Here is a 23,983-nt window from a genome sequence, read left to right on the forward strand (position 1 = left end):
ACTCAAAATTGGCCACTCACTTTTGAAAGTGAGCGATATCATACACTGCCATGGCCTCATGACTGGGGACGAGAGCGCAATAAAAAAAGCTAAAGCGTTCCAAAAATTGTACCACGCAAAGTGGGCCGAGTACGTCTCACACTGTGCCTTAAGCACAATTGGTCAATCTAAATACAATCAGAAATCAAAACAACCACTCACAGAAGACATTACCAAATTAAATACCCACCTCGATAATACAATTGAATCTGCCACTGCAGCACTTACAAAAACCAAAACTGCCCAAAACTATTCGACCCTGGCAAAGGCCACATTGACAAAAATTGTGCTGTTTAATAGGAGACGTGTTGGGGAGGTCTCCAAGATGCATATTAGAAATTTTGAGGACAGGAATAAGAAAAGTGACAGCCTTGAGGGTTTAGGGTTGTCCGACAACGAAAGGAAACTCTGCGGCTACTTCCAAAGGGTGGAATTAAAAGGAAAGAGGGGGAGAAAGGTGGCCGTGCTCCTCACCCCCAAAATGACCATCGCACTGCAAACAATTATCAACAGCAGGCAGGAATGCGGCGTGCCAGTTGATAATTGTTATTTATTCGCCGTCCCAAGATGTTCCACTTTTTACAGAGGACATCAGTGTCTGAAAACCCACGCAGATGAATGCGGTGCCAAGAGGCCGGAACACCTAAGGTCGACTCAACTCCGAAAACATATCGCAACGACATCGCAGATATTAGCCCTAAAAAATAATGAATTGGACCAGCTGGCCGACTTCATGGGGCACGACCTCTCCATCCACCGGGAGTTCTACCGCTTATCCGAGCCAACCATCCAGTGTGGAAAAATCTCCAAGTTACTTTTGGCCCTTGAAAAGGGGAAGATAGGGGACTTAAGAGGAAAATCGCTGGATGAGATTGGAGGTATTTAAATGATTATGTTATTTAAGTAAAAGGTAGACAGAAAGGGGTTATACACTACTGGTCAAAAGTTTTTGAATTTTCCGATTTTACATAGTATCATATCACCTTTGACCAGGTGTATTGAGATTGATCAATACAGAAGTACAACATGAAATTCTTGTCTAAAAAGAAAAAGAAAGTATGTTATACAAATTACTTTGAACAACAGTCTATAACAGGGGTCTTCAACTAAAATTGAAACGGGTCCAGTAACCAAAATTTTCTTGCAGCAAAGGTCCGAACCTCATAATGTCTGAATCCAATTGCGACCCCTTATCTATCAAACATGATCAAAACAGACACTTAATGCCCATTAAGCATGTAAAATAAAACAGGCTAATGATCTGTGATATGGCAAAAATATTATATCACCTTTATTTTAGGCCAGGATCACAATCTTGTTTTTTCATACTGGTTAAGACTATTCAACAAGTTTTAGTCAATTCAGGGGCAACAGTTTTGTTGATAATCATATGGTAGTATTATGTTTAGTTCGAGGTTCCTCAAAATTATTTTGTACAGATTTATGAATGATTAAATTCTAAGAATGACATGTAGCCTCGGCCTGTAATAGGCCAAACTTAGTTAAATAAACACCTCAAAAACAGACCATTCAGGAAAAAGAAGGCCTACCTTTTTAAACCAGATTTAATCTGTTTGCACAATTTAACCAACTGGACATTAAACAGTGTTGACATGGTTTATTGTCAGACTCTTTCAAACTAACTTTTTGTCAAACTTAAAATACATATCATTTGCCAGGTAAAACATTACTGCATTTACCTCTCTCCAGAGCTTGCTTGTCTTTTCATATGGAGTGGCTAGCCTTTCTCAAACGTCTTAGTTGGTTTATTTTTGTCTGGTGTTGGTACGTGCTCCACTGCTGCTGGCTGTAACCTACTGTGTGGATCCTCATCCTTAAGGCCGTATCTTACTGGGCTGCGATTGTTTGCGACAAGTTGGAGACACAAAATTGCGAGAAAATATGCGAATTAGCGACAATTTTCATTTGCAGTCTAATTGAGTTGGTACTTACGACACGTTTGCGAATGTCCTGGCCAAAACTTGTCGGGAGGTCGCATTTATGTCTTGCGAAAGTCGGGCGAGCATCGCACGAACGGAATGTCAGTCTAATTTTTGTCTCAAATCAGTTGCAATTTAGTTTCATATGTCGCCAAACCCTCGCAAAGTTGTCTCACACTTCTTGCACTTTCTGACCTCTGACTCGCGGAGACTAAATTGAGAAAGGTTTGCGACATGTAGACCATGTTTTCGTGGTCAACTAATTTTCGAGCAAGCCATTAGCCTCGTTCGAGCTGTCGCTGCGCAATTATGACGCTCGTCTTGCTGAGCTGATAAGCGGAAGAATTTCGAGGCATGGGACCTCTCGGCCGAAAAAAAAATGAATGGGTCGATGGAAAGTAATCTATTATTTTCTAGTCCCAGCCATTAAATGCCTTGGATTACACATATGTTTTGTATGGGTCTAAATGATCGTTTTTCATGTGAAGAGTTTGACGGTATGTTGTATGATTATTCGGCTAACGGCTTTTGAAAAAATGTAACGAGAACAACTACAAGTCGTGTCGCCTCTGTGACGTCAACTCAACACATTCCCTACTGACAGTGCTAATGCTAATGCTAATGGGTAGCGTGAACAACGCCGACAATGAATCTCCCCACTCGAGAAATTGAAACTCTCCACATGTCCATTGTTGTACTTTTGCAGTGGTTTTCGCCACGCTGAAGACTTTTGTCTTGTCCTTGAAAGAAGGCGGTAAAGTGCATGTTTCTGAGCTAAGCGGGTGCGAGTGGTGGTGATGTATATCATAAGTGTCAAGAGCTGTAGTCCACAAAAGCGCTCTGCACAAAACCTGACCGTATCCAGCTTCTACTCGCTAAATTGTTCCATTCTTTGCACGAAAAAAATTTAAATTTAACTCCCAATTAGCGCTCAGCTCTGCCTGTCAGCAAAACGTTTCCCATCAAACCTTTCGCTCCCGCATCCCGTGGGGAGCAACTGCGGCGACTTGCTCCAGCGTCCGTGTCCGTCTTGGTCCCGCGGGACTTCAAAGTCTCAAGCAGCCCAGCCGCGGGTGCAACTCGGACAAAAAGGTTGCGTTCCGAATCGCATACTTTCTACTATATAGTAGGCAATGTAGAAAAAAGATTTAGGATGTCCCGATTCTTGTGGCCAGATTTAGGATGGTTAGAAGCATAGACATTATACAGGTCCTTCTCATATAATTAGCATATTGTGATAAAGTTCAATATTTTCTGTAATGTACTGATAAACATTAGACTTTCATATATTTTAGATTCATTACACACAACTGAAGTAGTTCAAGCCTTTTATTGTTTTAATATTGATGATTTTGGCAAAAAAGTAAAGAAAAACCAAAAATCCCTATCTCAAAAAATTAGCATATTTCATCCGACCAATAAAAGAAAAGTGTTTTTAATACAAAAAAGTCAACCTTCAAATAATTATGTTCAGTTATGCACTCAATACTTGGTCGGGAATCCTTTCGCAGAAATGACTGCTTCAATGCGGCGTGGCATGGAGGCAATCAGCCTGTGGCACTGCTGAGGTGTTATGGAGGCCCAGGATGCTTCGATAGCGGCCTTAAACTCATCCACAGTGTTGGGTCTGGCGTCTCTCAACTTCCTCTTCGCAATATCCCACAGATTCTCTATGGGGTTCAGGTCAGGAGAGTTGGCAGGCCAATTGAGCACAGTAATACCATGGTCGAAACTTGTGCCCTGTATCTTAGCTACATGTATGATCTTTGCAGCAAAGAAAACCGCGTGAAAATCAGTTTGGTATTTAATGAGATATGATTAATTACATGCGCTGACAGTTCATTCCACCTGCCAAACAGACTACACTGAGTGGAACGTGTGACCGGTCCAAGATGGCGCCCGCATTTCTCGTGCTCAACGGCCAATGGGGCGTCTACCCTTTATAATGTCTATGGTTAGAAGTACCCGGATGGTCTACTTCATGCGGCCAAGATTGTTAGTGTTGAAAAATGCATCATATTTGGGCGATTCTGACCCACAATCCAGTGCGCGTGAAGAGACGTTCCATCGACGAAGCCTCCATATGAAAACAAACGGGGATGCGACGGATATAAAAGCAAGAGGCAAGATCGAGGCGCAATGTTATGATGAAATAAGATAGTAAAGTATGTCCCAATTGTACGCCTACTGCATCCTAAATAGATTATTTTTATCGTCGGATGTAGTATGTAGAATAGAAAAAAGAAAGAGTATGCGATTCGGAACGCAACCCAAATCTTACGCTCTTCCGGTAAACAAAAAAAAAAACATAAGCTCGTTCGACCTAAATTGTGACTCGTCTGGAAAGTAGACGAGAGTAGCCGAGTGCAGTCGGGGGAGTGACGAAAAAGCCTAACTGAAGCCGGACAGCTCCGAGTCGGCTCGACCGTCGGAAGTAGCGTCCTTGTTGCGGATGCAGTTCGTTTTCTAGTTAGGGGGCCAAGCCCGAGCAGGAGCTGGGACCGCGTATGCAGAGCAACGCGGTTCCCAAGCCCTGCTGGGCAGGGAACCCTATTGTAATTGTAAGGATTATTTTTATATTTTTTATTTTTATTAGCGGTCATGTAAAACTGTGTCCACAGCCCAAATCGTAAAGGGTGCAGACATGCCAATTGCATGACTAGATCCAGGTCCGTGCCGGGTACGCAGACAAAAAAATTAGACATGCTGGCCACTAGGTGGCGCTACAGCGAAGGAAAACGCGTTTTGGGCCATAACTCCCACACCGAAAGTCCGACAGTCAAAAACTGTATATCCACAGATACACTGGAGTCAGCTGCATCTTTTGGCATAGGCCCCGCCCATTTGCGTATATATAGATTTTTCGCAAAATATATATATATATATACACTCACCGGCCACTTTATTAGGTACACCTGTTCAATGGCTTATAAAAAACAAAAAGCTTATCAGCCAATCATATGACAGAAATTTCATGCATTTAGGCATTTAGACGTCGTCAAGACAATGTACTGAAGTCAAACCGAGCATCAGAATGGGGAAGAAAGGGTGTTTAGGTGACTTTGAACACCGCATGGTTGATGGTGCATGGCAGGATGGAGCCATACTTTCATGTTATTTACGCTATCTATCTATCTATCTATCTATCTATCTATCTATCTATCTATCTATCTATCTATCTAGATAGATAGATAGATAGATAGATAGATAGATAGATAGATAGATAGATAGATAGATAGATAGATATGATTAAAAATAATCAGAGAGAAATAAAAACATCTGTTAAGCCCTGAATATGCTTTTAGATTGACTCCACTCCAAAATACACAAAGTTATTCAGAGAGGAATGGCACCAAGAGTCCATATTTGACCTTTTCTTCTTCTAATACATCTTTTTGGGAGTTTGTGGATAATGATATCGCGAGAATTTCATGTTACAGTCCTGTATTGATCAATCTTATTGCACCTGGTCAAAGGATTACTGAAATGTATGAATAGAAAATAAAAAGAGTATTAGAAACTGGAAAAAAAATTGGGTGTTGTAAAACTTTTGACTGGTACTGTATAGAATTCTTGGTTTTACAGTATCTTAATTGATAATATTTTAGAGGGCTCCATCAATGGAGTTTTATAGACCGTGTCTTTTGTGAATCTTTTAGTTTCATAGTCAATTATTAACCTATTGACTGCCTTTGACTTGAGTAAATACTTAATGCCGGTATCATTAGTAAATTGGATGCAAACCACCTAACATCTGAAAAAAAAAAATCAATGTTCATTTTCAATCTACACCCAGTTCCTCACAAGGGCTTCCAAACCCAGAAATGTAGGATTTTTTTGCAAATGAATTTAAATAGGGAAACTGAAATATCACATAAGCATATCTATTCAGACCCTTTACTGTCACACTTGTGTAAGTTATTCAGGTATCGTCCATTTTAATTGTTCAGCTTTGAGATGGTTATACAGCAGTCCAGCTGTGTCGAATCAATTGGTTTGGACATGATTTTGAAGTGATGAAATGGTGATGTATTTCTAAAAAGCGTGTAGCCTACAATGAAAACTGACTCGATCCAGAAACGGATATCCCTTTAATTCTGAGTCAGTTATCAAAGTAATACTGACATAACGCTCTGACATTCCGATATTACACGTGGAGCTCAAATCAAAATCTAGTCGTCGTCTGTTGATATAACACTGGGACACTGATGTATAATATTATGTTTATTATTTGTTTTATAAACAAATTGAATTACTTTCCAATTATTTGTCCAGAGTGCACAGATGACGATGATGATGATGATGATGATGATGATGATGAAGAAGATAAAGATGATGATGAAGATGAGAGTGAGGAGAAACAAACCGTTCATGATATCATAGCAGCGGTAGATTGTCCTCGTGAACTGAACGGTATGTATTTTGAATGAGATCTAGCATGTTGGTACACATAGTCTATACTAGGGCTGCACAGTACGACGGTATCATACTGTTGACGGTAGAAATGCGTCTACCGGGAGAGATTTGTATCACCCACCTCTTAAATCTTACTGTAACCAACTGTTACTGTAACTTTAACATTACAACCTGCTATCACACAAACCTCTTTCACCATCTTCCTCTTTACATCTGGCCTGCAAGGCATGGCGCAGTGGGCGATGCGTGGCAGAGCTTGCGGCCAATAGTATCCAGAAAAATGTGTACAGCAAGAAAAACATAATTTTCATCTGAGTGGGTCTTTAATCATCGTATAAATCACACATAGACTAACAAGCGCAGCCTCACAGACAAGGGGTACATACAGTTAAAGTGGAATCGCATTTGCCAGACCCCTGTTTAGCATGGGTCTGGTGTACATGTGGGCCTGATTATACCTATAGAGTAGCTACCTGGGGTAGTGCTCTAACCACCCTATGAGACCATCAGCCGAGCCAGAGCACAATGAATTTACTTAAAAAAAAACATCTGGGATGATGACAGTTCTCATAGCTCACCTGGTAAATCGCATATCTGAGTTTTAACTAGGGATGCACCAAAATAGAAGATTCTTGGACGAAACCGAAAGAGGCTTTTGCAGCTTTTTAATTTAATTTGCCAATTATTTCAACATTGCATAAATTAAACTCCTAAATGTGCTCCTCAAACATAGCCTACAATTCAATAGCAACCCTAAATAAATAAACAGTAAAACCTTCGAATCTAAGGGTAAAATTAAGATTTTACTAGAATTGTGATAGTAAACCCCTCATTGACTTGTACATTGACGTTTAAGAGGTATGAATCTACAAAAAGATTGACTTATTGCCTTTTTATTAAATTAAAAAAAAACAATTGCACTGCTGTTTGCTGGAAAAGAATTTGCACCACAGCTGCCACGGTAATGTTCAGACTTCAGAATTTGCATCAAAGCCCTAATGATCATAGAAAATAGAGGCTTTATTTAAACGATGTCCATGCGGTGGTGGTCATTGTAACTTTTTCGGCTGTAGACTGAAACTAACGGAGGAGGGTAGCTCACTGGACATATTCTCTAGTCACGCAGTCAGTTTGCCAACATGGTACTCGAGAAATGCAATCAGATTGTGGAAGCCTTTCCCCTCAGCAATGCTAATGGACAGGATATCCCCAGTTATAATTTTAGCCGTCAAACCAGTCACTGTGACTGTTACCCACCGTCAGAGTTTCAACCTAGGTTTCACCAGATGAATCGCTGCTTCGCTTCGTTTGAAAAAAAACTCCCTCACTGGACTGAAATTGTCATGCACCTTACAGAACTGCACCTGCAGCACGCTCACGAACAGACGTGAACTCACATACACAGTTACGTCTCTTTACTGCCATTTACTTGTTTACAAGCACGCAACTCTTTTAATTGTCATTTCATATTACATTTTTCAGTAACTTATTTTCGGCCAAAACCGAAAATTATTTATTAAGCCATTTTTGGTGGCTGAAATTCTGGTGCATCCCTAGTTTTAACTGTTGGCAATGTAGTATTAATTTCCCTGACGGTGCTGAATCTCTGAGCGTTTGGTTAAAGGGTTTCAAGGTTCAGGTCAATCTTACATTTCCTTCTTTGTGAAAGATCTTTTTAAACTAAAACCCAACACGGCCAACACCTAGAAGTTTCGAGGCAGAATCATATACAACCTATATGTTAATGGCTCGATATAAGTGTGATCTGATCAGAGAATCAGATTGATTCAGACAGAGAATGATTAGAGTTCAATGTAAAATGTACAGTTTAATCAAAAAAATTGTTTTGCAAGGTTTCTTGTTGTCAATAATGTATTAACATATGTACAGTGAAAAAAAAATAACAAACGGTAAATAATGTTCTCAATATATTGCATCTACCATTACAACAGATACTTTTTAATAATATGCATCTTTGCTGTTCCATATTTTTCAGACGTAAACATGGAAGCAGACGGACTCCTTCCTGTTCATAATGGTATGATCAATTTAGATTTTAAAACGTATCAAGTTTATAATATTCAGTGTATAACCTTTGGGAGTTTCAAGGCCGATAGAGAAGTTCTTCATCAGATCAACATGTAAGGACAAACAAAGAGAGATTTTGGGTTTGCAGGTTCAATTTGCACATGAAAAAAATTAATCGTAAACGCTCGAAATATCGCTAAAAGGTTCAAGCGTGGGAGTAGGTTGAAAAGTCAAAATATTGACAAACGAAACATACAACCTTTTGCAGTGGAAACAGTTTTACGGAATAACAGCTAACTCGTACAGGAAGTACGTCATAATTTTGACTCTTACTCTGTGAGTGACAAACAAAACTCCCATTAACTCTCATGTTTAGTCTTTGATTTGATTTGTCAGCCATACTAAAAATTATGTAATTATTTTTTGTTTTTCAGGACACAAAAGCACGAACAAGCAAAGGACACCATGGACGAAGTTCGAAAATAAGGCTGTCCTTAGACATTTCAAAGGCCATATAAGTAAAGGACATTTGGCTTCCAAGAGAGAGTGTTTACTCTGTAAAGAATCCGAGCCAGCACTTAAAAACCGATCCTACCAGAATATCAGGGACTACGTAAGGAACAAGGGGCTTACTTTTAAGAGGCAAACTTTCTCTGATCTTTAATGTGTCTACTTATAGGGACTGGATGTCACCGTGGGTCCTTATGGGTTTTAAATTAGATCAGATTAGTTATGGTTTGACCGGGAGCCCCGAGTGAAAATAAGTTTCCCAGTGTGAAACCCTATGTATAGTTATAAAAGTTTGTTATGTTTGAGTGTAGTTTGGGTTTGCAACCCATTAGGGTTGCAAAATTCCGGGAATTTTCAAAGTTGGAAACTTTCCATGGGAATTAACAGGAATTCATGGGAATTAACGGGAATAAATAGGAATTTACTAAATTTAAAGCAACCCAATACACCCAATGTTTTCTGCTTTTGCGTCCAATGTCCAGCTGGGTGAAAATAGTAGTCAGCCGAGATCCTGACCCTCCTAGAGGGGTCCGGAGATATGCCCCCCCGGGAGATTTTTTTTAAGTTTTTAAAATGAAATGCATGAATCTGGTGCACTTGGAGAGGGAAATGAAGAGGCTTAATCTGAAGAATTTTGTAAGAAAAAAAATGGTGACACTGTCAGATGAATTAGAAGCTATTGGAGAAGGACACATGGATTTTCCATGATAATATTAATTTAAAATAAAATATTATGCAGGGTCCTCTGGGATGGGCTTGGTGCTCTTTTTCTTTTATGGGACATATTTCTCTGTAATAGAATGAGTGCATTTAAATTATTTAAAAATTAAAAGGGCCATATTACATTATATTTTTTAAATGTGCCACGGGCCAATCAATCAGTTTGACACCTCTGCACTTGTGGATTAACTAAGAAATGCAAAAAAAAAATATATATATATATATATATATAATATATATAACTAAGTTTTAAAATATTCATGAACATTTCATTTTTAATCAGATTTTTTTAAAGTTTATTGAGACACCCAATTTGATATCATATATTGATTTTTACTAGACCAGGTTTACAGAGGCTTAAACTGTGATTTTAAATATATTTGGGGACAATATATATATATATATTTTTTAAGGGCCATATTACATTATATTTTTAAAATCGGCTGCGGGCCAATAAAAAGCTTGGACAAATAAATCTGTTCAAATGTAATGTTTTTTAATTGTATTATTTTGCATGGATGTCTGCCTATGACAACATAGTGTTTAAATGTTTAGATTTATGTTTGGATATGAAATTACCACCATTTAGTTAATTCCTATAATTTCCAATTTTGAATATCCCGAGCGAAAGTTTCAACTTTCCACCCCTTTGCAATCCTAGTTAAGTATTAGAGTTTTATCACAACGTTCTTAAAATGTTTGATTAACCTGTTTGTTGTTTTAGTAAACAGGCCTTGTAAGGTCTCAGTCCTCCTATAACATGACCTGGTTTGTGTTTGTGTGTTATTTGTAAACAGGCCTTGTAAGGTCTATCAGTCCTCCTGTACCATGTCCTGGGGCCTATTGCATAAAAGTGGAATTAAGATATCCAGGATGATTGATAAAGCCAGCCTTGACAAAGTCTAGTCTGGGCACTTTGGATTAGTCAGTTGAATAAACACCAATCCAGGATGAAAAGGAGCCACTTTGTCAAGCCAGGTGTAAGTAATTCTGTTAAGTGCCAGCCCACAGCTTTCAGAAGTAGACCCAGAGATCGAACACAAATTTACTGATGTAAAAATGGAAAAGACGGTCGATTTTCCCACAATGCCTTGCTAGTTTAAACCGTAAGTCAAGGGGCAGTTCATTTCATACAGCAGATGTATTTTCTGCCAACTGACCTTGATATAGTTATAAGTACAACGTTAATTTATTTGACACACATTTGCAACGTCATCTGCCATCATCATAATCAATTGTATAAATATAGCCTGCAATATGAACAGATTATCACATAAATTATTATAATTTATATCATTTCATCTTAATCTAATTATAATTAAGTTAATTATAAATGGTTTAGGTTAAATGAATAAAAAATAACTATTTAACTAAATGACAATGCAGTCTTTTATGTGGTACCTTAAAACAGGCTCATAAAATAAAGCATTACACAGAAGAATAACTGGAATAACTGTTAAACACCTTGATTTCAGATCGGAGTGACAGCTGACTGAGCCAATCAGGCAACAGAATAAGTTTATCCTTTACATTTAGCCTGGTCAAAGAGATACATATATGGCCAGAATCTTCGCTCCAAATTGGTTTCAGTGTTAATTTATATTTGTTGGATTTGTATGTAAAAGCAACTGTTTGCCCAGTTTAATATGAACATTTTCAAACCTGATTAAATGTAGGTGCAGTTTTACATATTTCTATTCATAAAAGTGGCCCGCTATTGTGGCTTAACGAGATTTCACGGGTTGCTTGTGCATAGTTAGTCTATGGCCTCATGTTGAGCATGATGACAGCTTTAACCGGCCTTGTAATGTTTATCGGTCCTCCTAAACCATGACCAGGTTTGTGTGTGTGTGTGTTGTGTGTAAACCGGTCTCTTAAACCATATTGGTCTCACAAACCATGACCAGGTTTGTGTGTGTGTTACATGTAAACCGGTCTCATAAACCATGTTGGTCTCACAAACCATGACCAGGTTTGTGTGTGTGTTACATGTAAACCGGTCTCTTAAACCATATTGGTCTCACAAACCATGACCAGGTTTGTGTGTGTGTGTTACATGTAAACCGGTCTCTTAAACCATATTGGTCTCACAAACCATGACCAGGTTTGTGTGTGTGTGTTACATGTAAACCGGTCTCTTAAACCATATTGGTCTCACAAACCATGACCAGGTTTGTGTGTGTGTGTTACATGTAAACCGGTCTCTTAAACCATATTGGTCTCACAAACCATGACCAGGTTTGTGTGTGTGTGTTACACAGAGGTGGGTCGTAACGCGCTACATTTACTCCGTTACAAATACTTGAGTAACTTTTTGAATAAATTGTAATTTTAGGAGTAGTTTTATTGCAACATACTTTTACTTTTACTTGAGTAAATATTTCAAGAAAGAACGGTACTTTTACGCCGTTCCATTTGGCTACGTGACGGTCGTTACCTTATTTTCTTATATATTTTATTTATTACATGCGAGAGCTATTTCTCTCCCCAGGGAAGTCTTCAGCCAACATCTCTATCACGTGACTATTTCAACCAATAAAAACCACATTACAAAAGCTTGCCAATCAAATGCAGCCACTTCAGTCACATGACAAGTGTTGTCATGTTGTCATAGGGCTCAACCATGGGCTCAACAATGTCCGCGGACTTTTTTAAAGGCTGCGGTTCCGCACCGATGTTGTGGCCGTGCCATGTAGGTTAAACGCATATTTTACCGACTATCTGGGTGAGTCGAAAAATGGAAGAAACCGCTGATTCCGAGGAGCAATAGCCACACCCCTGGCCTCAAATACACACTCACACAATCACAGTGACACAGACTCCCACACACTCGCAATTACAGAGAAACTGTTCTTCTTTGACACATGTCCTGTTCTCCCTGTAGCCTACTCACTTAGCATGCCCCAGTCTGGCTGCGTGAGAGTCTGAGAGTGGTCTCTTTGTTCAGCCACTCTGTAGTTTCATACGTTAAGTGAGTGTGCCAGCAGGTTTTGATGTGTAACGAAGTTTAATTTTGTGTGTTTTATATTTTTGGGGCTAAACACAACCTAGATAATTTTCTCAGGGCCAGTGACATATTGTAGGAATTTGTTTTAAAATGTGTATGTGCAAAACAATTGCAACAGTGTTATAAGTGTATTGGTTTTAATTAATATAATTTTGGACAAGCCTAATTTATTATCATTTTATTTGAAGGGTGATGTATTTAATTTGGCAGATAATTAATGTATTATTGTTTGAGTTCAAGGGTTATTCATTTGATTTTTAAATACCTTATTTATTGTTTTATTTAAAATTATGTTATTTAACATATCTTTATTTGAACATTGCTGTTTTATATTATGTTCGTGTCTATTCTGTACCGTTTGTGTTGCTCTGTATATTTCAAAAATAAATCCGGAGTAATTCAGTAGGCCTACTTGTACTCTTGAGTACTTGAGTAGTCTTTTCACTGCATACTTTTTTACTCTTACTCGAGTAATATTTTTTATGAGTACTTTTACTTCTACTTGAGTAATTATAATCTTAAAGTAACTTACTTTTACTTGAGTACATTTTTTGGCTACTCTGCCCACCTCTGGTTGTGTGTAAACCGGTCTCTTAAACCATATTGGTCTCACAAACCATGACCAGGTTTGTGTGTGTGTGTGTTACATGTAAACCGGTCTCTTAAACCACATTGGTCTCACAAACCATGACCAGGTTTGTGTGTGTGTTACATGTAAACCGGTCTCTTAAACCATATTGGTCTCACATAGGGCTGGGCGATATGGGCAAAAATCAATGTCTCGATATTTTTTTACTATATCTCGATACACGATATATATCTCGATATATTTCAAATCTCCTCTAGAGCACATCCTAAATGCTCAATTTAATTAATTTTTTGCATAACATCACACCAGTAATATGATTTAAATAGTCCCTGCAAAATGTGTCTGCATTAGGCTACATGAAACATGTTTATATTCTTTAGTGCTTTCTATTGGAACAATTTGAAACTTGCACATGGCAAAGAGTTTGCACATTGTATTGATTATTCCACATCCTTCCACTCCCATACAATGGATCCAGCATTATTTTATTTGGACACAGTTTTTTCCATCTTCTGTTAATCTGTAAACTGAGAACACTAATTATGACTCATTACAACCACTTACTAATTGTTTATCACCACTAACCCCCTGAAGATAGCAGCCACACTTTAAATGCAGAACAGGTTTTGCTCCATAATAGTAGTCTATGTGTATAAAAGGCTCTGACATGTATAATGGTTACTGTCGCTTTAAGAGCAGTTGCTCCCAGTCTATAGTGTAAGTTAAGTTTCGTTTTCTGCCAGTTAGTCCGAGAGAGAGATTCATGCAAGCGCAAACAGCAGGTGGCTCATCGTCCCTCTGTTACCTGCCTTATTGTTTAATTCTCCTGTATTTAGTTAATGAAAATAAAACTGGAAGACAATCAGAGGATTTAAATAAATATGGCTGAGAATAATAGCCTATAGTCTAAAGAAAGCAAAGTCTCATCATCATCATTCCTTGCATTCTAACCGATGCACCATTCCTGGATGCTATTCATACCTATTGATCTAGCCCTCCTGCATTATCAATAAAACACTGTTTTATTTTATAAAAAATACTCGCAAATGTAGCCTACTTTACATAGACTTTTAGTTAATACACGGTGTGCACCTCCCTTGGTGCTGACATGGACCTATTATAAGAGGCTGCCCGTAATAAATGGGATGCCGTGGTTGTGTGACGTTGGACCAAAAACTCCCCCGGCGCTCGTTCGCCTTCCTCTCATAAGGACCAGGCTCTGTACAGCGGCCGCTTATGCTGTCAAGCGCCCGTCTACAAAAAAGGTCCATGCTATGAACGACGGCCACCATCGCCGTCTTTCGCGCCCCCTCCACCCGCTCGTTCGGCTGTCATAAGAGCACGAGAGCCCTCGTCTTTTTTTCTCCCCCTCTCGTCGTTGTTTTCACATGGCGATTAAAGTAAACACTCAAAAGGCACAGACTACGTCACAGGTGCGCGCCCAGGAGACTCTGGTTGGGAGGGGGGAGTGAGTGAGTTGCCAATGCATGTAGGTTGCGTTCCGAATCGCATACTTTCTACTATATAGTATGTAGAAAAAAGATTTAGGATGTCCCGATTCTTGTGGCCAGATTTAGGATGGTTAGAATACCCGGATGGTCTACTTCATGCGGCCAAGATTGTTAGTGTTGAAAAGTGCATCCTATTTGGGCGATTCTGACCCACAATCCAGTGCGCACGTGAAGTGACGTAACATCGACGAAGCCTATAGGTCCATGTTATGAAAACAAACGGGGATGCGACGGATAAAAAAGCAAGAGGCAAGATCAAGGCGCAATGTTATGATGAAATAAGAGAGAAAAGTATGTCCCAATAGTATGTCTACTGCATCCTAACTAGATTCTTTTTATCGTCGGATGTAGTATGTAGAATAGAAAAAAGAAAGAGTATGTGATTCGGAACGCAACCGTAGTCTGAGGCAGAGAGCCACAGGAAAGAGCGAGAGAAGCAAACACCAGCGAGCTTGCCGGTGGCGGCGGCGGCTAAAAAAAACACATTACGTGCCAATTTGTATTCGATGGTCGCGATAGGGTCATTTTATACATCCCCTGGAGCACATCTCGCGATACATCGAATATATTCGATATATCGCCCAGCCCTAGTCTCACAAACCATGACCAGGTTTGTGTGTGTGTGTTACATGTAAACCGGTCTCATAAACCATGTTGGTCTCACAAACCATGACCAGGTTTGTGTGTGTGTTACATGTAAACCGGTCTCTTAAACCATATTGGTCTCACAAACCATGACCAGGTTTGTGTGTGTGTGTTACATGTAAACCGGTCTCTTAAACCATATTGGTCTCACAAACCATGACCAGGTTTGTGTGTGTGTGTTACATGTAAACCGGTCTCTTAAACCATATTGGTCTCACAAACCATGACCAGGTTTGTGTGTGTGTGTGTTGTGTGTAAACCGGTCTCTTAAACCATATTGGTCTCACAAACCATGACCAGGTTTGTGTGTGTGTGTGTTACATGTAAACCGGTCTCTTAAACCACATTGGTCTCACAAACCATGACCAGGTTTGTGTGTGTGTTACATGTAAACCGGTCTCTTAAACCATATTGGTCTCACAAACCATGACCAGGTTTGTGTGTGTGTGTTACATGTAAACCGGTCTCATAAACCATGTTGGTCTCACAAACCACCACTGAGTCTGTCCCCGTAAGCCTGTGAAAAGTCACATATTTTTCTAAAGGAGAAATGATTATTTTGAAGTCAGATTAGTGTTCTGCAGGTCAAATGAAAATTTTTGATATATTTTTTATGTTCCCCAGATGCTCCCCGGATGCTTAGTTAGGTGTGGTTCCGTAAACCACCACCACGTCTGAAAAAAAAAATCGGTCTCGTAAACCGTATTCATGTATGTGTGTGTGTGTGTGTGTGTGTGTGTGCGTTCAGGCAAATATTACGGCTGCATAGTGAGGAAGAAAGTCATGCTTCTGGAGGATCTGAAGAGAGACACTCCTGAGTTTGGTGGGTTTAGCCTGGTGGGATCTGCTCTGTGTGACACTGTGTGTGTGTGTGTGTGTGTGTGTGTGTGTGTGTGTGTGTGTGTGTGTGTGTGTGTGTGTGTGTGTGTGTGTGTGTGTGTGTGTGTGTGTTTGCTTTTTGCCGCTTGGTTTGCTTTATTATTTCTTGGTGCAACCTTTATTTCTGTGTTCTATTTTCTCATAAACATAATATTTTTGTCCTGTTGGTTGGACACATCTAGACATTTAAAGAAAACACCTTGTCTTGTGTTTTGCATGTGAGAGTTTTGGATTTTGTTTGTAACACTTCACATGTTTCTACTCTTGCATTTCTTTGAACCTTGCAGTTACTGTACATAATTTGTGTGTGTGTGTGTGTGTGTGTGTGTGTGTGTGTGTGTGTGTGTCTGTGTGTCTGTCTGTCTGTCTGTGTGTGTCTGTGTGCAGGCTGGCGGTTCGGAGCTGTTTACGGAAAATCTGGAGTGTTTCCCAGCGAGTATGTGCGTCCGGTGGCTGCCCCAGACTTCCTGGTTCTCCCTGCTGAGCGGGTGGAGCCTCGGGACAGACAGGGACGAGTGGCCGCGTCTGCCGCTATCGCCGTGGCGATGGGGTCAGCAGTAGCTGCGCACGAGCTAGAACTCTCCACCGAGGTGCTGATAAGGAAGTTGTTTACACAGAATTCAGCAGTTTCACCATTGAAAAAAAAAATACTGTCCAGGAAGAAAACTTGATATGTTCAGCCTTCACGCTACATCAAGAAAAAAATATATAAGTCTGAATGAGTCTGAATAGCACACACAGAGCAAGAATAAATACCCTTATATTATAGTATCAGCTAGTGTTTATACAGCGTATGTTTGAACTTCATGGTTTTTGGAAATGGAAATATTCTGTAGATAATTGCAACCTTGGTGTTCCTCTAAGTGGCAGTGTGGCTGACCTTTTTACTGTGTGTGTGTGTGTGTGTGTGTGTGTGTGTGTGTGTGTGTGTGTGTGTGTGTGTGTGTGTGTTGTGTGTGTGTGTGTGTGTGTGTGTGTGTGTGTGTGTGTGTGTGTGTGTGTGTGTGTGTGTGTGTGTGTGTGTGTGTGTGTGTGTGTGTGTGTGTGCACGCGCATTAGGTAGTAAACGACATGTATGGGGACAGTGAGCTGGATGATCTACCTCTGCACAGCGGCCAGTACCACATGGCCGAGTTCGCCAAGAAGTACTTCAGAGAGGCACAGAGGAGCAGAGGGTCAGACACACACACACATACACCCGAAATAATGCAAAGTTTATTAAAAATGTTTCCTGGTTAGTCAAGAGTATAGATGATAGTCAGAATCTGTCACTTACTGTTCACAACTGCTGCCTGTATTTTCTACCACAGTGATCAGAAAGCCAAAAAGGGGAAGGAGGGCAGAGAACCTGTCGACATGATCAAATTCTCCAAGGTAAAGCAGTTGAGTTTCCCTCAAAAGCATTGTCATTCAAAATGTCTTTACCCGACAAAACTGTGTGTTAACTGCTGCACAAATCTATTTCTTATTTGTTCCGCGTTTGCCTCTCCAGTCTCCGATCCAGGACTCTCTGATAGACTTCTCCGACAGCGGTATGAACAGGGTGGCTGCAGATATATTCATAGGTGAGAGGAGAGTAAGGAAAGGAGGGCTGAAGAAGGTGTCAATGGCTAAAGATATTATGATTCAACATGTGCAGTTTGCTGATTCAGAGATAAATGCTTGCTCCAATTCATAAACTAAGATGTTTTCATGGTATTTCACGTTGTCTGTTTCTGTACAGCCATAATGAAGTTCATGGGAGACTTCCCACTGAAAGGTCAGACTGAACAGGACCTGGTCACCACTATACTGAAGGTGCACACACATTACAACACATTTGATTTTCGGCATTAAGATGTTTAAGAGATACTGGCATACACATTATGTATTGAGGTTAAATGTCAAATAGCCCGAAACAAATTCCTGTATTTGTGTGTATTTTTGCATACTATATTTAAATGTGCTCATAAATCTAGTTAAGTGGAGACCATGGCCTAATAAAGGATGAAGCCTACTGCCAGGTGATGAAGCAAGTTACTGCCAACACCAGCTCCAAACCGTAAGTGTTTCATATCAGGTGCTGACTGAGGACTTCGGCGCGGCCATGGAGAGGCTTCAATTTGCTGTTGTGTGTATATTGTGTGCAGGGACAGTTGTCAGAGAGGATGGAGGCTTTTGTACATCCTGACGGCTTTCCATCGCTGCTCCGACGTTATGAAGCCATTTCTGTGGAAGTTTCTGCAGGACGCCTGCACCAGCCCCGGGATGCAGTACCAAGGTAGACAATCACATTGCATTCTTCAATCCTTCGCTACCAGTTTTTGGTCAAAGTATTGATCGGCTGCTCCCTCTCTTAATTGACAGGTATTGCCAAGGCATGCGAGCAGAATCTTAGGAGGACTTTTCAATATGGCGGACGTGCGCAGCACCCTAACAGTATGGAACTCAAAGCGATGCTGGTCAGTCTCTAATTTAGCCATCTTCTTATATGGCTGTATGTGGCTTTTTTTTGATTGATTTCAGTTTATTTCGATCAAAACATATTCACAACATTACTTACATAAGTTAAAAAAATAAAATAATAAAAAACACACAAAATAACACAAAGTTGTCATCGTAATTTATATATTAATTTCTTATAAATAGTATTGATCGAAAAGGTGTAGGCTGAAGCCTTAGCTTATTGCGCCTACCTTTTTACATTATGTTTATTTATTCATTTTTCGTTGGTCCCTCAGGATCTTATTTAATTATTATATATATATATATATATATATATATATATATATATATATATATATATATATTTGTTTTAATAATTTGTTTGATAGTTATTGTAAATATTATTGCTATAATTAATTCCTGTATATGTTAAACATATTTCATGTAAAGTTATGACACAAGACAAAATACATCCACAATACATATTCACAGTGCCATTCATGCCTCACTTTTATATTTGTTAAGCATCTTCTTTTTCAGTATTTTTTTAAATCTTTGTACCGTGTCACACGTTTTAATTTCTTTGAACTTGTTTTGTCAAAATATGCAAAAATGACATAACAAGACAAAAGCTATTAATATTGTAATTGCTGTATGATGGAATACATCAAACATGCCACTGCCAATGTTATGTTATTACTACATTCACAAAATGATATTGTAATGAGATCTTTGCATTTTTTAATGTACCAGCTTTTATTGACATGTTTGACTGTTTCTCAAGATTTCTTTTATTGCAGCTTACTGTTAATTTTTTTAACTTTCAGTTTTATTATTCTTTCGTAAATAGTCATTATAAAACCATGTTGGTGTATCAAATCTCTAATGTATTTTTCATTGGCCATGAATGTTTAGCATAGGTTAAGTTGCAGGCTTTATACGCTTGATTAAATATGTTGCACTTATTCAACTTTAGTAGTATTTTCTATTTAAGGCACTTGACATGTTTAAGTGGGAGTTTTGTTTAGCAGCTGCTCTCAGTAACAGCTGCACCATCAGTGCTGGTGTTAACTCATATGACGCGTCCCTCTGATTGGATGTTTGTGTGCAGGCGGGGCGGAGCTCCAAGAGACAGCTGTTCCTGCTGCCAGGTGGGATCGAACGGCACTTGAAAATCAAGACGTGCTCGGTGAGTGGTGCTCAGTGTGTTTTCCAAACACTTTTTTGCATCATCTACAATAAAGATGACAGTTACAACGCGTGTGTGTGTGTGTCTTACATGTACTTCTATACATGTAAGAGATTGGGCTCTGATGGCATAAAAAAGCACCAAACAATTGTAGAAATACGTGGCTGAAGTAGCACTTACTGTAGCTTTTAAACATAACAACAAAACAGGTGCTTCATTCGTAGCTCAACATGATGGCAACATTGCTTGTTGTGAATGGGCTTACTTCTATTTCAGGTGGCTCTTGATGTCATCGAGGAGCTTTGCTATGAGATGGGACTGCAGAGGGTAGAGGCTTTGGATGAATACGCCGTCTTTTTAGTCACACACAAAGGTATCAACGCTCAACACATAGTATACTGTAGAAATGCACTTCGGATCAACAGATAATAACTACAAGTGTTTTTCTGCGTATAGGTCAGAACGTGCGTCCCCTGAACAAGCGCGAGTACATCCTGGACATTGCCACGGAGGCTGAGCCGGTGGACGCCAGCTACAGCCTGTGGTTTAGAAGAGTCATATGGAGTCTGGCTCTTAAACTTGATAACGAGCTCTACGTCACCATGCACTATAATCAGGTAGATAGCTAGTTTATGAAATGAAGGACAACTGACGTCCCTTTTTCTACTTTAGCAAATTCAGTCTGAAATCTTGGCTCTTCCTGTGTGGCTTCCTGTGACACAGTGGACATTACCTCTGTGGACCTCATTGCAGAATTGCTGTACCATTTTCTCCTCATAAGGCATCGTCCTTCTCCTCTCATTAATCATCTTACGGTCGTTCAGATTTACCTTTCTGACTCTTTGGAGGGGCCTTGAGCCTGAGGTTGGGAACCACTGAAGTTAACCACCTAGCTGCATTCAAATAAAAATGTATCTTCTTTTTTTTCTTCTCTTAATTTATTTAAAAAAAAAATGTATCTTCTTTAATTATCATTTTCTTTCTATCTTCTTTTAATTGTTTGCACAAAATGTGACATCACAGAAAGAGAAATGTAGGGTTAGACAGTGAGACCATAAAACACTCTTTCTGCCTTTTCTCAGGCTAGGATGATCCGATTTCAATTTCTTTTGCACATTTATACTTCATAGGATCTCCGAGTTCAATATTCCAACCGGTGAAGTAGGCCTTTAAGCTTTGCCACTATTGTGACAGCACAATCACCTCAAGCATAATTTGCTAAGCTTTTAAATGTTTCCGTCACAAAGTGAGCCATAAGGTACAGTAAATAAAGCCCTAACAAAATCTTATTATTTGCACCCTTGTTCAAGGTGCTGCCAGACTACCTGAAGGCCTTGCTGAGTGTGGTTCCTCAGGGGAAGGCCAGTGATCAGCATCTACAACAGATCGCCAGACTGGCTGCCCTGCAGCACCGTGCCAAGGACACCATCTACCTGCCCACCATGTAAATATACAGAGGCATACGCATTCACTCTGAACCTTTTGTCACTTTTATCCTAACAGTATCATGAACTAGCCCACACTTGCAAACACATGTGCACATTGACTTCTTACAAAGTCAGATGTGTGCACATGTGTTATATCGGACTTTTGTGTGTGTGTGTGTTTTCAGGCGTGATGTGCAGGAGTGTGTCCCCCCACAGTTCTATGGCAAACAGGGTTCACAGCCATGGTTGAATATGACAACCCAACACATGCAGCATGTCCAGCCCTTAAACCCACACCAGGCCCGTGCACAGTTCCTTGGTAAGAACACAGCGGTGTGTGAGTGTGCGTGTGCATTTCTAGAAGTGACCGATACACAGTATATATTATCATCATCTTCTTAGGGAAAGTAAAGAAAAAATTATTGTTGTTGCCGAACCACATTGCGTTGTCGTGTAGCTACTTTTCTTGAAATTATACCCTTTGTTTTTAATGTGCTGTCATATTAAAATTCATATTTTTTTTGCCCCAGGTCTGGTCAGTGCCTTCCCCATGTTTGGCTCCTCCTTCTTCTACATCCAGTCCTGTAGCTCCGCCTCCATCCAAGCACCTTGCATCCTGGCTGTAAATCTGAATGGACTGCACTTTCTCAACAAGGATACTCATGTATGTACAATAATACAGCTGGATGTGTTTAACAGTATGAATACAAAGCAGGAATTCTACTAATTTCATATTGAATCTTGAATCCATTAATGCAAATGATTACATTATTTTAAAACGAAGCATTTGGCTCCCTCTGCTGTTCTTATTTATCTGCATATTACAATTTAATTAGATACATTTCTCTAGATTTTATATCTTGTGTTTTCAGTCCCATCTTTGGTTTTGTGTTTGCTCAGGAGGCCATGGTGCGTTTCCCTCTGAAAGAGGTCCAGTCGACTCGCACCCAGAGACCAACTTCAGGCTCCAGCTATCCATATGTGGAGATCATGATAGGAGACCTGCTCAACCAGCGCATCATACAGCTGCAGCTGGAGCAGGTTTGTGTGTGTGTATGTGTGTGTGTCTATGTGTGTGTGTATATGTGTGTGTGTGTGTGAGTGTGAGAGAGAGGGTTGATAAAAGAGGTTACAGTATGTACCTGTGTATGGGATTTTTTTACTCATCTGATGCTTCTGTGTGTGTGTGTGTGTGTGTGTGTGTGTGTGTGTGTGTGTGTGTGTGTGTGTGTGTGTGTGTGTATGTTTTGCAGGGCCTGGAGCTGTGCCGAGTCATTGCAATTCACATGGAGAACATGTTGTCAGTCAGAGAAAAGAGACTCACTCTGCCACCGAGCGAAATCACCCTGCTATAGCACAAACATTCACAACATGCACACACAGAGAAGTCACACATTATAATTATGCCTCATTAAAGAACTGTATCTACCTCTGTTTAAAAAAATTATATTTTCATACGTGAAGGACAGTAATGTTTCTGTAATGTGATGAATGTTTGATGGGGATGTTGATGACAATCAGTTCTGGGGTTGAAGGTAAATATTAACTTTGTGATATATTGTTTGGTCCAAACATCAAAATTCACAAATTTCCCACAGACAATGTTGTCATGTTCAAAAGGCTTGCTTTGTCCTCAACTCAAATCTATTGAGTTTACTGTCAAAGAGTAATTTTAAAAAAAACATCAAATATTCATATCTGAGAGGCTTGAACAAGTAAATTGTTGGGCATTTTGGCTTTAAAAATATTTTTGATATTCCCTCAAAATGTACAAGGAGGGAAACACATATGATTAATTCACTTATTTTGACATTGACACTCAGTATATCAGTACAGACCTGCACCTTGCACAGTTTGACATTTTAGCCAAAACTATTTTAAGATCCTGTCTGCCATGGCAGCTTTAAAGGGCAGATCCTGAAATGTATAATGAATCTTTTAGTTCCTTTAACTTTCTGACATCAAGAGAATTGTATGATCTTATTAGCCTTGATTTTAAAATGTGGTGGAACCCCTGCTGTTGTTGTTGGCAAAGTGTGTGCAAAGAAAGTGAAATGAGTGAAGCTTCCCCAAGAGTTCCTTGTGGTTTGATTAAATGAATATTTTTTCATTAGACTTGTGCCTATAAATCCAATTATGATTACTATTTAAATGGAGGAAGAGATGGCAGCGAGAGGAAAAGGCTACACATTAAAATCATTTTATCTTAATTCTTCCCACACACAATAGAGGAAACGCACTTGGAGGAGCACATTAGGCACATGTATTAGCCACATCCCAGCACACTTTGCACTAGTGAGAAATATTATTTGTACAATGTATATTTTGTAAACAGCTGTTGAACATAACTTTGCACGTGAATAATGTTGTACATAAAAGTTTGTAGCATAATCATTGTGTGGTGTGAATTTGTATATGTTTTACAACACGAACAACAAGCTAAAAAACACAAAAATGAAATACATAAATGAAGATAATACAAGAGAAATAGCCTACATGTGCGCATTACAAAAATACAAATACATACTGTATTTTATTAATAACATTCAATCAAACGATTTCCCATGTACTTCGAACCATACCAACATATCTAAAGTTAAAAAAAAGCTTTTTATTATAGGAACTCTAATTTACTGTCGTGTAGTAGCGTAATTTTCTG

The 23,983-nt window shown here is 39.4% G+C and overlaps 1 protein-coding gene across 1 annotated transcript in view; it reads left to right on the top strand.

Moving 5' to 3' along the window:
- Positions 1-22,679, top strand: part of LOC307263285 (unconventional myosin-XV-like) — a gene marked incomplete at its 3' end in the record, with an annotated part of 86,239 nt that extends 63,560 nt beyond the window's left edge. The window contains exons 48-64 of the mRNA XM_080044410.1: positions 16,154-16,228; positions 16,672-16,874; positions 17,344-17,459; positions 17,595-17,658; positions 17,777-17,849; positions 18,008-18,081; positions 18,243-18,325; positions 18,414-18,544; positions 18,631-18,725; positions 19,820-19,897; positions 20,174-20,270; positions 20,354-20,514; positions 21,208-21,341; positions 21,510-21,643; positions 21,855-21,988; positions 22,225-22,365; positions 22,578-22,679. Coding sequence (XP_079900536.1) covers positions 16,154-16,228; positions 16,672-16,874; positions 17,344-17,459; positions 17,595-17,658; positions 17,777-17,849; positions 18,008-18,081; positions 18,243-18,325; positions 18,414-18,544; positions 18,631-18,725; positions 19,820-19,897; positions 20,174-20,270; positions 20,354-20,514; positions 21,208-21,341; positions 21,510-21,643; positions 21,855-21,988; positions 22,225-22,365; positions 22,578-22,679 — 1,895 coding nt within the window. The remainder of the gene's footprint in view (positions 1-16,153; positions 16,229-16,671; positions 16,875-17,343; positions 17,460-17,594; positions 17,659-17,776; positions 17,850-18,007; positions 18,082-18,242; positions 18,326-18,413; positions 18,545-18,630; positions 18,726-19,819; positions 19,898-20,173; positions 20,271-20,353; positions 20,515-21,207; positions 21,342-21,509; positions 21,644-21,854; positions 21,989-22,224; positions 22,366-22,577) is intronic.
- Positions 22,680-23,983: the final 1,304 nt, after the last annotated feature.

Source organism: Ammodytes marinus, assembly GCF_949987685.1.
Source record: "Ammodytes marinus genome assembly, chromosome: 16".
Lineage (NCBI taxonomy): Eukaryota > Metazoa > Chordata > Actinopteri > Uranoscopiformes > Ammodytidae > Ammodytes > Ammodytes marinus.